The following is a 16159-nucleotide window of genomic DNA, read 5'->3' as shown; positions in this document are numbered from 1 at the left end:
GGAGCTGGGGCCTCCCTGGTGGCGCAGTGGTTGAGAGTCCGCCTGCCGATGCAGGGGACACGGGTTCATGCCCCAGTCCAGGAAGATCCCACATGCCGCAGAGCGGCTGGGTCCGTGAGCCATGGCCACTGAAACTGTGCGTCCGGAGCCTGTGCTCCGCAATGGGAGAGGCCACAACAGTGAGAGGCCCACATACCACCAAAAAAAAACAAAAAAACTACAGGAGCTGATAAACTAATTCAGCAAGGTAGCAGGATACAAGATTAACATACAGAAATTGTTTGCATTTCTTTACACTAAGAATGAAATATCAGAAAGGGATTGTAAACAAACAGTCCCCTTTAAAATCCCATCCAAAAAAAAAAAATACCTAGGAATAAACCTGACCAAGGGAGTGAAAGACTTATATGCTGAGAACTATAAAACATTAATAAAGGAAACTGAAGATGATTCAAAATGGAAAGATATCCCATGATCTTGGATTGGAAGAATTAGTACTGTTAAAAGGGTCATATTACCCAAAGCAATCTACAGATTTAATGTGATTCCTGTCAAGTTACCCATGGCACTTTTCCCAGAACTAGAATAATCCTAAAATTTTTATGGAACCATAAAAGACCCATAGTTGCCAAAACAAGGAAAAAGAGCAAAGCAGGAGGCATAACCCTCCCAGACTTCAGACAGTACTACAAAGCTACAGTAATCAAAACAGCATGGTATTGGCACATAAACAGACATGGATCAATGGAACAGAATAGAGAGCCCAGAAATAAACCCACACACCTAAGGTCAATTAGTCTTTGACAAAGAAGGTGAGAATATACAATGGGAAAAAAGACAGTCTCTTCAGCAAGGGGTGTTGGGAAGGTTGGACAGCTACATGTAAATCAATGTAAATCAGTTGATTTACATTGTAAATTGAAAATCAATCATACACAAAAATTAACTCAAAATAACTTCAATACTTAAGACATGACACCACAAAACTCCTAAAAGAGAACATAGGCAAAACATTCTCTGATGTAAGTCATACCAGTGTTTCTTGGTCATTCTCCCAAGGCAGTGGAAATAAAGGCAAAAATAAAGGGACAGAATCAAACTTACAAGCTTTTGCACAGCAAAGGAAAGTACAGTCAAAACACAACCTAAAAAATGGGAGGAAAATATGTGCAAACGGTGAGACTGACAAGGACTTAATTTCCAAAATATATTGGGTTGGCCAAAAAGTCCGTAACATCTTACAGAAAAACCCAAGCAAACTTTTTGGCCAACCCAGTACAAACAGCTCACATAACTCAACAACGAAAAGCCCAATCAAAAAATGGGCAGCAGAACTAAATAGACATTTCTCCAAAGAAGACATGCAGATGGCCAACAGGCACATGAAAAAACTCTCAATGGCGCTATTAGAGAAATGCAAAGCAAAACTACAATGAGGTATCATCTCACACTGGTCAGAATGGCCATCATTAAAAAGTTTACAAACAAATGCTGGAGTGTGGAGAAAAGAACCTTCCTACACTGTTGGTGGGCATGTAAGTTGATGCAGCCACTATGGAAAACGGTACGGAGTTTCCTCAAAAAATACTAAAAATAGAATTACTAGGATTCCCTGGTGGCGCAGTGGTTGAGAGTCCGCCTGCCGATGCAGGGGACACGGGTTCGTGCCCCAGTCCGGGAAGATCCTACATGCCGCGGAGCAGCTGGGCCCATGAGCCATGGCCGCTGAGCCTGCGCGTCCGGAGCCCGTGCTCCGCAACAGGGGAGGCCACAACGGTGAGAGGCCCGCATACCGCAAAAAAAAAAAAAAAATTACCATACGATCCAGCAATCCCACTCCTGGACACTTATCTGGACAAAACTATAATTCAAAAAGATACATACACCCCTATGTTCACAGCAACACTATTCACAATAGCCAAGACATGGAAATAACCTAAATGTCCATTGACAGATGAATGGATAAAGGAGATTGGGTTTATACATATACAATGGAATACTCCTCAGCCATAAGAAACAATGAAATAATGCCATTTGCAGCAACATGGATGCAACTAGAGATTATCATACTAAGTGAAGTAAATCAGAAAGAGAAAGATAACTACCATATGATATCACTTATATGTGGAATCTAAAATATGACACAAATGAACTTATCTACAAAACAGAAACAGACTCACAGACATAGAGAACAGACCTGTGGTTGGCAAGGGGTGGAGGTGTGTTGGAGGGACAGAGTGGGAGTTGGGGTTAGCAGATGTAAACTATTATACATAGGATGGATTAACAATAAGGTCCTACTGTATAGCACAGGGAACTATATTCAATATCCTGTGATAAACTATAATGGAAAAGAATTTTTTTAGAAAGAATGTACATGCATAACTGAATCACTTTGCTGTACAGCAGAAATTAAGTACAATAAAATACACAATTTAAAAAAATTTTTTTAATAAATAAAAGTCCTTTTTGTACATTTACTCCCTTCAATGAAGGGAGCAAGCTGCTAATTTCATTCATTTATGCAGCAAACATTATGATTACATATGTAGCTTCAGGAGTATTTTAATCTGTAACTATGGAATTCTGTATTAATTAAAATAAGTGATTAAAAAATACCCTTCAAAGACTATCATGAATGTTTTAAGAATAACCTTCAATTGAATACTCATATAAATAGGGATTTTGTTTTGTTTTATGCCAAATTTAGTACAGATGGCTGTGATACAGTGGAAGGTACCCTAGCTTGAAAGCACAATTTGTGATTTGCATCTTAGGCAATTTAGTTCAACTTTCTGAGCCTGTTTTCTCAACTGTTTAAAAGGGGACAGTAAAACTGTCAGGATTATGAAGGTAACATAAGAACAAACATGGAAGTACCTACTGTCACCTCAGATCTCTTCAGATTGTCAAGCCAGGGAATGCATATCTGACGCAAAATTGGGTATCGAAGGCTTAAATTGTGACTCTGTGAGACTGGGAACTCAATGATTAGGAATATTGGTCATTTATGGGGGGTTTGCTTTTAATGATGAAAACTGATTTAAGGAAACGTGAGTCAACTGGAGGTAAAGCAGAAGCTAAAGCAGCAGGAGGAGTGATGTGGAGGAGTAGGGGGCTTAGTAAGGAAGGTCAGAGAAGACTTTGTGGGTGTCTGGCCTGAGGTGAATACCCAGAAAAATAGAAGAGGATGCCAGGGAAATTATGAAGTATGTCACTATTACTCATAGGGCAATAATGGCCCAAGCAGACCAAAATGGTAATACTACTTTGGTGAAAAGGATGAGAGAAACTCTTTAACTGGTTTGGAGGTCTGATTTAAGGATAATTTGGGTCTGGAATTGAGGAAGAAAAACAAAAAGGCAATGCAAAGAAATGGAGCAGGGCTACATGAGTTAACCGATCGGGTGGTAAGTGAATCCTAGAGAATGCTAACTGAGTCTAATTTTATTAGACTAAACAGAACAGAAACCATGTTAATCAGTAACAAACGAGTAGCACCAGCCTACTAGAAAAATGAGTACTACTGGTTAGACTAAAGCTGATAGTAAACCAACAAAAATGATTTTCTGATTATATCCAGAACAGAATAAAGAGATAGCTTGAAACAGATGGTCGACAAGGCAGAAATTAATCACTGAATTGAAAAGGTAAAATGAACATTGTATAGAGAATTTAGGACTAAGATAGGTATAAAACATGTAAAAGAAAACTTAGCTCTCTAATACTTAAAGTTCTCCAGGCCTAGAAAAATTATACTTCAGCAAATAGAGCTTGCAAATAAATATTGCACCAAGAGTCAGCAAGTCTGTTTTAACTGTATGTTTAATTAACAATCTCTAATTCAAATCAGTAATTTGGGGCCATTTATGTCAAATCTTTGTTTAGACGGCTAAAAATATTCAGTGATTCATCTATGGAGACCTTGCAGCATTCATTGTTGTTTCTGCTACAGAGAATGCAGAAGTATGTGTCTCCCAAACCTTCATGTAATAGCTGCTGAAAAGCAAAACATTGCTGGTAATTGACATTGTGATGTCTGATATCATGTTTCTAGACTTTATATCTATCATAACTTGTTTTTCTTTCTTTTTAGAGCACCACACTGTTGTAGGAAAAGAATTTAAGTAGTACTTAAAGAATATTCAATGATTAATTCTTCCAAAAGTCTATCTTAAGCTCATTAAATAAAAGAATGAGCCCAAGGTGGGACATAGTTAACATAAATATATAAGTAAACTATTATGGGGCATAGAGAACAGTTTTCCACTGAAAACAGTATTTTAAGTGAGTGACAAAAATCAATATATGGTGTTTCAATTACCAAAACCTACACTGACTATATAGGAAATATGTTTATGAGTATGCATTTGGGCTTATTTACCATTTTTCACACAAAAAATCTTGGAAGGTGCACTATTGCCTTTTTTTTTTAAGATTCAGGATGATACTGTGACAACTTGATAACTTTAATTTTCCAACCACTTATTAGCCTAGACAAAACAGACAAGCCTTATTTATTTTTATTTGGTGAAAACAAGAAATACAGCAGAGTAACAGATTTATTTTTCCTTCGAGCACATAGGAGAAGACTAAAGTACTATCTTTGTTTAGTTTGACAGAGCAATTCTACAAGTACTTACACTGGTTAGAAACATAGGATGTCAAGTACAATATTACTGCTAGGCCAAGAAATATCAAGAGAACAGTTAGGTTTTTCTGTTTGAGAATACTTCCACAAGACAGCACAATTTCAAAGGTCACATTCAATTATATTTCAAGAATAGAGCTATATAAGAAGAGAGAACAGAACAAGCTGATGTATTAGTGAATATTCACAGAAGTCTTCATACTGCATAGGAAACAAGCCTGATATTTTTGCACACATTCTCGATTACAAACAAAAAGCATGCCTGTAAATGTCAGTTTTGCCAGAAAGCATAAATGGAGAAAGGAATTAACAGGAATTTACTCAAACACAGTGAAATAAGGAGCATACACCATTAATCGTTCACATATTCTAAAATAATACAAAACATTTAGACTTGCATTTTTGTGTACAAAAAACTACTGGTGAATTCGAGGAGTTAGGAAAAACTGAAGGAAAATGTAACTCCTCCCACCATACTCTTTAAACATCAACCACTTTCATTCTCCCACCTCTCCTGGGAAAAACCTCAGGGGCCTCCCCTCCTACCCCTGACCCTACAGGGTTCCAGTCTTTCCTGTTTACCTTCTCAAGCCCAATCCACAGCAAGCTCATTTGTTTTCTGGGCTTTCAGTTTCTACAGCCTAGGACACCTTTCCCACTGCTCTGTGTCCAGACATCCCAAGCCCCGTGGAGCAGACTTTCACACACACCCTTACCCCCTAGGAGGGAGGCTTGGCAGCTCCCACAGTGCAGACTGCAGCCCGCTGGTTAGGTCAGAAGCAGGGAAGGAAATGCAGAATCTGAGGACTGAGAGCCAAGAAGGCCGGGCAGTAGGATGGAGGCTGTGGGACATCAGGGCAGTCAAAGAACAGCACAGAGGACACGAGTGACCCTCAAAATGCTGCCTTGGGGTTATTTCTAAGTGGTCCAAGGCCCAAAAAAGAATTTCCATGCTTAGAAAGGTGGAGTGAAACTAAGTTTTGATTGCCTTGGATCACAGCCTGCTCTGGGTCTGTCTTGAAGCCATTACTGTGAGGCCCTTCTGTCTCTCCTCTCAGCTTCTCACACTAAAGCTCAAGAAAACACACAGAAGGTTTTGGTAAATGGATGAGGAAGAGGATAGGGTTGTCAGAGTTGGCCCAAAAAAACAATGCCCATAAGTAGGCAATTAACCTACAGGTTTTCCTTTGAAATGTTTAGATTTTGCTAAAGGAAGTGAGGTGGAGACATGAGGGCAGACAGCAATAAGAGATCTGGAGTCTGATGCACAGTACCTTTCTCCTTCTGGACACAACCAAAGGGAGAGCAAATTAAAAAGCCTGCTTTGCCAGTTTCGTTTTCCGTTTCTGAGCTGTAACTGCTTCTGAGATGGGGGGGCGGGGGGGAGATGGAGACAGAGACAGATGCATAACAGGCGCCACAGACCAGAAAGACCTTCGTCGGTGCCCCTGCCCTGGCAACTTTGTCATGTTCAGAATGGGTGCGGGAGGGGTTGCGAAGGGGATGCCTAATAAAGTTGCCTAGATTAAGGGTGGTTTGTCAGCTAGGGCTCAAAAAGGCTAACTGCTGGAAGGGACCCCCCACCAGCTTTGCTTTGGACGCTGTGATATTATGACTGCCCAACCTGCCTGACAGCCAGTTGGGTTTATGGGTAGCCATTTTGGGGGCAGGGAAGGGGATAGTTCCTGTGTGCTACCCAGGAGCTTTAAGTCTACAGATAGTTCCTGAAGAGGAAGGCAATGGTGCCTGTGCAAAGCTCATCCAGAAGGCTGAGTGCGGGTTCGGGTGGGCCATATCACAGGCCTTCATACTCACCAGTATGTGATCACAATGCAGGGTGCCCAAAGGCATAAGAAGACCAACATGATAACACAGAACACCTGTCATCTGTTACCTCATTCATGCCTAGTAGCCACCCACCAGCCAGCTGCTGATTCTGCCAGATAACCAGCAGCGTGGATGGCATGGACCCAGGAAGACAGTTGGAAACCAGTTACTGGTAGCCTGGAATGTTCAGTTTGGGTTGATGACTGGCATCATCTACATAAGCTTCATCTTGCAGCAGTGAAACTCAAAGATCTTGCCACAGAGTACATGGGTATCAGGAGGACAGCCTGCATAAAGTATGAAGCCCAGCTAAGTATTTGCAAAGGTATATCAAGCTTCTTTGTGGTAGACAACCACTTTAAAAACTGGGAGAAGGCTATCGTCAGACAGGGCCAAGGGCATGCAAAAGAAGGGAGTGCATATCTACAGTATCATGTGCTTGGCATAGAAGTAGTGGAAGGCCGTGCACTTGGAACATGTAACACGATGCAGAACAGCAGGAAGGCTCAGAGGAAGAAGAGCATAGGCATATAAGCGATTATCTTGCCACTGATTTCTGAGGATTTAGAAGGACAAAAGGACAAAATAATCCAGTGTGAAGAGAAAGTAAATGGAAGACTGCATGCTGTTGGCTAAGCACAGGTCTAAGAGGAGGTGGTAAGGAAACTTGTGCGGGAGCTTCTCACAGGGCAGGAGTTAGCCGGACTGGAACCTGAAGGTCCTGGAGCTCTCCACTGGCTGCCTTGCTGGGTCTCGAAATCCTCTGCGGGGCCCATCACCCATCAGGTAGTACTGGAGGGGATTGGGCCACAGTTCTGCTTTGATAATCTCTGCAATCCTGTCGAATTCTAGGAGGCTGTGGTCTGAGAACCAGTTGAAGAAACTGGGAATAGTGTTGCCTTCCCGGTTCCTGTGGATATGGGACTGGGGGTCTTGGCCCCGGTGCCAGCGGATTGGCGTGGAAAGAGACACCACCCGGCCAGAGGATCTGCGTTCATATTCCTTGACAAGCCCCTCATTTCGGAAGTAGGGGTTGCTCTGAAAGATGAATTTGAATTTGCAGCCTGCTCTGGGGTGTTTAAGCTCCTCCACTTCCAAATTGATCATGTACCTCATCATGTCTTCATCTTGGCCACTGATCATAGGTGACAGCTGGGGATGGTTGCGAAAGGCAGTGACCCAGAAACCTGGGATATTTTGGATGATGAAACTTCTGCGCTGCATATGGAGCCTTCGCATACGGCCAAACTTGCGCTCCAGCTGAAGGAAGGCCCTGTCAGCCTGGGCATTTACATTTGACAGCTCCTGATCGATGGCTTCCAGCGAATCCATGCAGTTATTGATCTTCGGGGCCCTGGCCCGTGCCTCCTCCTTCGCTCCTCCTACCACCTTTTTCTCCTTCTGCATCACCTTCTTTTCCTCCACCACCGCTTCCGCTACTCCCTCCTTTTCCGCTGCTGCTGAAACAGCGCACTTTTTTGTCGTCATTTCCTTGGCTTTCGCCCCAGGTATCATCTGAGACCCCAACCTCCCTGCGCCACAAGCTTCTAGAGCCTTCTCGACAGCAGGGCTGCGCAGCTCTCTACGCTGACAGCCATCTTCCTGGCTATTGTCGGCTGCCACCGAGGTGGAGGCAGAGGCTGCTTCCATGCCCTCGGTGGAAGCAGGAGCCTCTTTCTGGCCCGCTTTGGTCGCTACGCGGCCGCGACTCCCAGCAACCCGAATGCGGAGCGCAAGGCCACAGCCCGCGGGGTCCCGGGGCGCGCCTCCCTCTGCGGCGGTCTCCAAGCCGCCCTCACCTGTGTCCGCCATCACCAGGGTGGCCCCGGTTTCCTCGCCCTGACACTGCTTTAGGTCCGGATGTCCCGGGGCATGGTCGGGAGTAGCGAGACCGCAGGTTTTAGCGACAGGGAGGTTGTCGCCCTCATCCAGGCCGCTCATTTTGGTAGAAGTCACACCTGCAGGAGGAGAGCGTCCGTTGTCCTCCGCCGAAGCCGCGCTCCACCCCTCGCACCACCCCTCTTTTCCGCTCTGAGGGATGCTGCTATGGCAACCGGTGACGTTGGCGGTAGCGTCTCAACATCGCGCGAGAGTTCGTTGCGTCTTATGATTATGCTAGTCTGTCAAGGGTGTTTTTTTGTCTTTGTTACAAGATGTTATGAATTTCGTGAGTCTGGAAAAGATTTGGCTTGCATAAATGGATACAGACCAAACTCGAGCAAGTGAGAACTGTGTTAATGTGGATTTCTGAGGCTCTGAATGAATTTCTAAGGCACCTACTGTCTTTTAAAATACTTAACTGCTAAGAAAGGTTAGTTATTGTCTATTCAGGTCAGCTCATGGGGCCTCTCTTATATAGTAAAGTGGATTCAGCAATTCGCAGCCCTTCTTTAACGTACGGATTCATTGCTGTTACCAAAGAATTGAGATGAGCGGGTTTTGATTTCTAAGAAAAGTGTTGCCGTGTTAAAAGTGATGATTTTTTAAAAATTAGGAGCAGCTAAAAGGGAAGTTTCTCTCATCCTAAGAAGACATAATAAAGGATTATTTCAATTTGCCTTACAGATTTTAAAGTATATGTACTTTGGCAAACACCTTTGAAGCAACTGGACAACTGTCAGAGCAACTGTCAGAGTTTAATTGGCAGGTTTTTTTCACTCTTACTGTTAGGTAATGATGTATCTTACAATCAATGTTTTAGAGTAAATGAAATAAGTTGCTTTCAAAAATGGAATGTATAAACAGTGGAAAAAAAATTTGTTTTCATATGTAAGATAGTGGTAGGTTCTAGGCTTAAATAATAAATTTTTCATCTACATGAATATTCAGCAATGGATAATTAGTTTATATGGGGCACTGTCTATCACATTGCAGGATGCTAGCGTCCTTAATGCCCCTGATGAATGCCAATAGCACCCACATTCATTGTATTGATAATAACCAAAATAACTCTGGCAAATTTCCCAAGCATCCTCTAGGGGGAGGTACACAAACACATTGAGAATCATTTTTTTTTAATGCTTGTGGATGTGGTATTCCCATTCCTGGTCACTAGAGGGAGGAAGTAGACTTTAAAATAATCTATTATATTTAAAATATTTTATAGAACAATTTTAAATATAATAGCTGGCTTCATTATTTTTTAAAAAACAAGTAATGAACCAAAAAATTAATAATAATCTGACTAGTTTGTAGTTGGTGTTAAAGTTTAAACCGTTCCAAAGAGAATATTTATGCCAATTTATGCCAACCATACATTCATTAAAAGAACTAAGGTATGAGTTTTCAACAAATGTTTCATGCTCTATATGTTTTTCAAATTGAATCATAATCTTTTTTTTACTTAGGCTATCACTGTTACAAAATTAAAATTTTCTCAGACAAGGTTGTTTGGTTATGATGACTCCCTGTGACAGCATTTAGCCACTCACCCCACCAGAAAAAAAAAGCCTTGTTTTTACCAATCATAAGGGAAATCAGAGACAAGGTCCCTGACCTGAGTGACCTCATGCCTTTGTATGCTGGGTGTGATGGTTGATTTTGTGTGTCAACTTGACAGGGTTAATTTGACAGATTAAATATTATTTCTGGGGATGTCTGTGAGGATCTTTTCTGGAATTAGCATTTGAATTGGTGGACTCAGGAAAGTGTCAGTAGATTGCCCTCCCCAATCGGGGTGGGCGTCATCCAATCCAGGAAGGCCTGAATAGAACAAAAAGGTAGAGGGAGAATTTGCCCCTTTTACTTCCTGCCTGAGTACTTGAGCTGGGACATCAGTCTTCTCCTGACCTTGGGCTGGTAATCATACCATCAGCTCCCCTGGTTCTCAGGCCTTGGGATTCAGATGGGTATTATACCATTACCAGCTTTCCTGGGTCTCCAGCTTGCAGATGGCAGATCATGAGACTTCTCAGCCTCCGTAACCACTCAAGCCAATTCCTCATAATAAGTCTCTTCCTGTTGTCTCTATTTCTCTGGCAAACCCTACTAATATGCTAAATAAAGACACAGATGTTGGAATCAGACAGACCTGGCTTTAAATCTCAATTGTGCCACTTACTAGCTGTTCAGTTTGAACAGGTCACTTGACTTCTCTGAGCCACAGTTTCCTTATATATAAGATGAATATAATAAAACTTAATTTACAGGACTGTTGTGAAGATGAAATATGTGTAAAGTATCCCAATGGGCTTTCAATAAATAAAAGCTGACTTGGTCATTTTTATTATTTTTATGTTAAGTTTTACCTATATTGAATACACTGCAGACAGTACAAAATCAATGTCAAATTCTGTTATGAAACAATAAGTATATCAAAGTTCAAAGATGAAAGAAATCCATAAATCCATAAAGGGTGAAGCAGTAAGTGAAAGAAAGCAGAGTTGAATTGGACCAAGTAAATATAATTGGAATAATCTGAGAAAAACATGAAACATTAGGATGTAGTAATAATACTGCAATGTTCCAGTTATTTCTAAATGATTCTAGACATATAGTATATTTCCAGTTCATAGAAAAAATTTATTGCTGGAACTAAATGCATTACCTCATTCTTCCACATAATATTACTTTATACAATACTTTAAGGGAAAAAATTCTGCGAAATATATACCTTTAATAGCTAATTGGAGAGGATTCAGCAAAACTGACCCAAGAGTAAACTTGAGAAATTCGGCCATTACTTAACAATAGTTGACTACAACAGTACCTAGACTACCAGGTACCCACCAGTTCTTAGGCCCATCTCAACACAACTCTTAATTGCACCGTGCTAAGAGAAGGCAGAGCTTGGTGAAAAGGATAAGTATCTGTTATAAGTAATCACTCTGTTGACTCAATTAAACCTCAATAAATATACATCCTCTACATTTCTTAGTGATATCAACAGTTCTTTATATCTCAGCTGCCAAATTCCAGAATGATATTAAAACATTTGACATTTGGCCCATTCTGTTCTTCTGAGGAAAAGTAAAACTAAGCATTTAACTCAGACAGTAAATATCAAAAATTATATTTTAAAATATAGGAAATAGATATCTGATGGGGTTTGGATACCTTCTACTGTTTAACATGAAGATAAACAGATATATAAAGATAAATAAATAAACATATCCTTTTTAAAACCATTTATGAATGAATTAGGAATAACTTTCAATTAAGGCCAAGATACTTGTACTTAACTAGGATTTTATGTATGTTTTTATGCCAAAGTTGCAGGCTGCTGCAATGTGGTAGAATGTGCCGTAGCTTTAAATAAGAAACCCTAATTGAATGCAGCCTGTGCTGCTTACATCTAGGTGAATACATTTCAATTTGCTGAGCTTCTATTTCCCTATTTATTAGTAAATGGGAATAGTGGTATGGAAACCTAAAACAAGAGCATACATGGAAATTCATGATATTTCTAACAATCTGTGGAGAAGGTTATGGAGACAGAGATGTGTACTTGAAGGAGAACTGGATATCCCCAAGGCTCAAATTGTGACTCGTGGGACAAGGAATTCAACTGTGATTAAAAGGTCAGAGAAGCATCTTGTAGGCATCTGAATGTGCAGAAATGGAATGGGAAGCTCAAGGGGATTCTTGAGGGTGCCCCCAGGGAGATTGTTATTGAGTATATCAGTATTACCTACAGAACAATATGCCCTGAGCAGACTGAACTTCTTCAGTGACCAGAGGATAACAGAACCTCTTAGTTTGTAAGTTAAGGGTATCTCCAAAGAGATCTATTTTGGCCTGGAATTAAGGGAGAAAAAGTTAAAAAAAGAAAAAAGAAAAGAAAAGTAATTCCAAAATTGGAATTATACTACAGCATGAGAACAACTTGCAAATAGTCTTGCAAGTAGAGTCAGCAACTTTTAAGCACAGGAGAGAAGCCAAAACACTGGAGATGGGCAAATGGAGTTCCAGTTTTTGAATTCTCAACAATATTTTAAAATGTGCTATTTATTGAGGTTATAACTTACATACACTAAAGTGCACAAAATTTAAGTGTACAGTTGGACAAGTTTTGACAAGTGGTTACATCTGTGTTATCATCACCCAGATTAAGATGGGGAGCATTACTATCACCTCTGAAAGTTTGCTCGTGCTTCTTTCTAGTTACTCTTCCCAATCTACTTTTTGGATTTCTGTCACCATAGGTAAGTTTCCTGGGCTAGTGACCTTCACATATATGGAATTATATAGTATGTACTCTTTTATCTGGCATCTTTCACTTAACATAACGATTTAGAGATTCAACTATGTTGTTGCATAATCAAGTTTGTTCCTCCTTGTTACTGAGTATACACTACATGTAGTGTTCCATTGTATGAATACATCATAATTTATTCATTCACTTGTTGGTGGACATTTGGTTTGCTCTAATTTTGAGCTATTGTGAATAAAACTGCTGTGAACATTCTTGTGCTGCGTGTAAATCATACCTTAAGAAAGAAAACAATGACAAATACCAAAAACAAAAAAAATCTATTATTAGGTAACATCTTTGGTCACTTAAAATAGCAAAGAGAGAATGGCTGAGGCAAAAACAACAGTGAGGTGGTAGGGGTTAAATATTTGGAACTCAGTGTTAACCACTATTAATGTGATCACGGAAATGCAAATTGATTCAAATGGGATATGTATACTGACTAAAAATCAAGCAGAGAACACACTATTTTCCAATACTAAGCTTTCCTGAACTCTGGAATCAGAGTTTGAAGCTTAAAAAAAAAATGAAGACTTGGAAATGAAGACATTCACAGGCTTCTGTGTACAAATCATGCTTTTAGTAGCTGTGGCTGATTCTGCAATGCCAATCTCTGATCCATCAGTGGGCCTCAACCTCAAGAAATGTGTGCTGAAGCCCTCAATAAGACCCATATTTCTAGAACTTTGTAAAGGAGTACATGAATCCCAAAATAGGTTTCTAGATATATGGTCAATTTGGGGCAATGTTGGGTCTTATCTAGAGCTGTATGAAATAACCCACTTTCACCAATAACTCTTCACAATAATATATGCTTCCTACTTACTTCTTATAGTCTCTAATTATAGAACAATCTTTTAAATATGAGAATTTTTATTACTTTGATGGAAATTGAGCAGGTCTATAAACTAGGCTTTTTTTAAAGGATTTATTTTTTATAAATTTATTCATTTATTTATTTTTGGCTGTGTTGGGTCTTCGTTGCTGCGCACGGGCTTTCTCTTGTTGTGGTGCGCGGGCTTCTCCTTGCAGTGGCTTCTCTTGTTGAGGAGCACGGGCTCTAGGTGAACCGGTTTCAGTAGTTGTGGCTCATGGGCTCTAGAGTGCAGGCTTAGTAGTTGTGGTGCACGGGCTTAGTTGCTCCGCGGCATGTGGGATCCTCCTGGACCAGAGCTCGAACCCGTGTCCCCTGCATTGGCAGGCGGATTCTTAACCACTGCGCCACCAGGGAAGTCCTAAACTAGGCTTTTAATTGTGCACTTCTGTAGTTATTTGTTTTCTAATTTTGATGACTGATTAAAAATAAGCTCTATAACATCATTCTTAATATTTCCCCAACTTTATTTTGAAAAATTTCAAACCCACAGAAGTTGAAGTAGTAATATTAAATTATTATTAATACTGCCTTCGGAAAAAAAAGCAGAGTGATCAATAGAGGTAAAAAAAAAAGATCACTAAGAAGTCATTTTCTTTTTTGACAAGGAAATTTGAAAGACAAAGCACATCTGCTATAATGGACTGCATCTGGGAGGAAATGGCACACTTTTCTAACCCCTCTGCCTGGAGGGGGCATCTTTCCCTAATTCCTTAAGAGGTGCCAAGTATGCTTGCTGATTCCCTAGAACAAAGTTAAACCACACACACACACACACACACACACACACACGATAACAGGTGGATCTACAGTTGATGGAAAGATCGTGTCTTAAAGACGCTATGTCACTCTGAAAGGAAGATCCTGGGAGGGAGAAGTTCAACAATGAGGTGGCTACAGACTAGATTTGCAAACGACATGAAATTAGGGAGAATTACTCATTAGAAAGAATCCTCCAAATGTGAATAAGTTAGGAGAATGAGCCTAACAGAATAAAATTTAGTATAGATACGTGTAAAGTGTTGGACACAAAGTTCAATAAAATGCAGTAAGATGGTGAAGCCAAACTCAGCAGCATGTGAATACTTTAAAACTTAAGTAAAACTTAGTAAAAGGGTAATATTGCTGCCCCCAAAGCTAATGCTCTCCCAGGATCCATTTAAAGAAATAATACTATTCATAATAAAGGCAGAAAAAAAATCTCATTGTTTTGTTATTTGGATGTTATTTTGTTCAGTTCTGGGCACCGAGTTTAGTAAGAGTACTGGCATAATAAATCTTGTTTAATTAGCATACAAAACAGAGGAGGAACATTGAAGGAACTGATATATAGCCAGGTTGGTGAGGGGACGTTGAGAAGGATGTAATGAAGATCTTCAAGTACTTAGAACTCTTTGGTGGAATCAGGCTAATTCCATTCTGCAAGACTACAGGGGTCAAAATAATGGAGCAAATGTGCTGTGAGGGAACTATATGCCAGGCCCTTTGCAGTAGCTAGATGTTGTAAGGCACTGGATTTCTGAGTAAATTTAACAAAACTGAAAACGAGTGAGCATTCCCTCACTTCAGGAGTCCAAGGAAAGGTTATCCATGATTCTAAAACCTGTCTGCACCTTAAGATCTAATTTAATTGGTTTGAGGGAGAGCCTAAGCATCGGGATTTTTTCAAAGCTCCCCAGCTATTTATAATGGGCAGTCAGGTTTGAGAAATATTAAGCTAGATGACTACTTGTCTGGATATGAACTAAATAAGAAATTAAAATGAGAGGCAGGTAAATGGAAATTAGTATTTTTTAGTTACATATTATATGCCAGGCATTGTGCTTGGCATTTTCACACTCTAACCTTTATTAACTATGTTAATACTTGGAATCTTTTAGCACAGTGCTTGGCACATAGTAAGCTCCCAATTGGTTGCTGTTATTATCCTCTCTATAACCATATAATCTATTCTCCAAATATATCCTGGGAGAATATTAGCTTATAATAAAGAAATTATCATCCCTGCATTATGGACAAGGAAACCGAGGCTCAGGGAAGGTATTTACTTTGGCTAATGCACTAAGTGGTAGATTGTAAAACTGAGTTAATCCCAATTTAAAACCAGCGTGTCTTCCCTGTCTCTTCAAGTTGCTAATAAGACATTTGGTTATTTATAAAAATTAGCAATTTACCTAACTGACCTTTTCCATTTTTAATATGAACCATTTCTTCCTGGCCTGTTCTCAAGGAAGTTATATTAAATGCAAATCCTGAAAAATGAAGCTGAGAAGTAGACATTGTTTTCCTAACGTAGCCCCATGGAAATTCTTCTGTAGGTTTCGAGAACCTCTAAAGTCAGAGGAAATAGATCAAGGTGACCCTACAGAGCTCAAACACTTCAAGCAAACATGGAGATGGTACTGTTCACAAGTGAAACACCTCCCATTCTGATGAATGGATAAAGATTGTTATCTGTCACTTGTATACAATCTAGGACTTCAATTATATACTAACATTGAGGGAAAGGAAGATGGCCCTGAGGGTATGGTCCTGATCATATCTGACACCTTCTGCTGGCCACATTAAGCCCCCGAGTTTTCTTATGCACATAACTAGTTTGAGGATGTGAATT

General features: G+C 40.2%; 1 protein-coding gene across 1 annotated transcript; it reads right to left on the bottom strand.

The window, feature by feature from the left end:
- Positions 1–4505: 4505 nt before the first annotated feature.
- TSPYL4 (TSPY like 4) lies at positions 4506–8492 on the bottom strand. The gene is made up of 2 exons (XM_060115261.1): positions 7165–8492; positions 4506–6765 (listed from the first exon to the last, which is right to left on the bottom strand). The coding sequence occupies exon 1, from the start codon at positions 8417–8419 to the stop codon at positions 7175–7177; it is 1245 nt and encodes a 414-aa protein (XP_059971244.1). The 5' UTR covers positions 8420–8492; the 3' UTR covers positions 4506–6765; positions 7165–7174.
- Between the last annotated feature and the right edge of the window lie 7667 nt (positions 8493–16159).

The sequence above is a fragment of the Mesoplodon densirostris genome, chromosome 12 (genome assembly GCF_025265405.1).
Source record: "Mesoplodon densirostris isolate mMesDen1 chromosome 12, mMesDen1 primary haplotype, whole genome shotgun sequence".
Taxonomy (NCBI): Eukaryota; Metazoa; Chordata; class Mammalia; order Artiodactyla; family Ziphiidae; genus Mesoplodon; species Mesoplodon densirostris.
The sequence above is the reverse complement of the archived record's forward strand: the minus strand, read 5'-3'. Positions and strand labels throughout refer to the sequence as shown.

Excerpts from the sequence above, each read along its gene's own strand:
- TSPYL4 (XM_060115261.1), bottom strand. The coding sequence starts at position 8,419 with ATGAGCGGCCTGGATGAGGGCGACAACCTCCCTGTCGCTAAAACCTGC.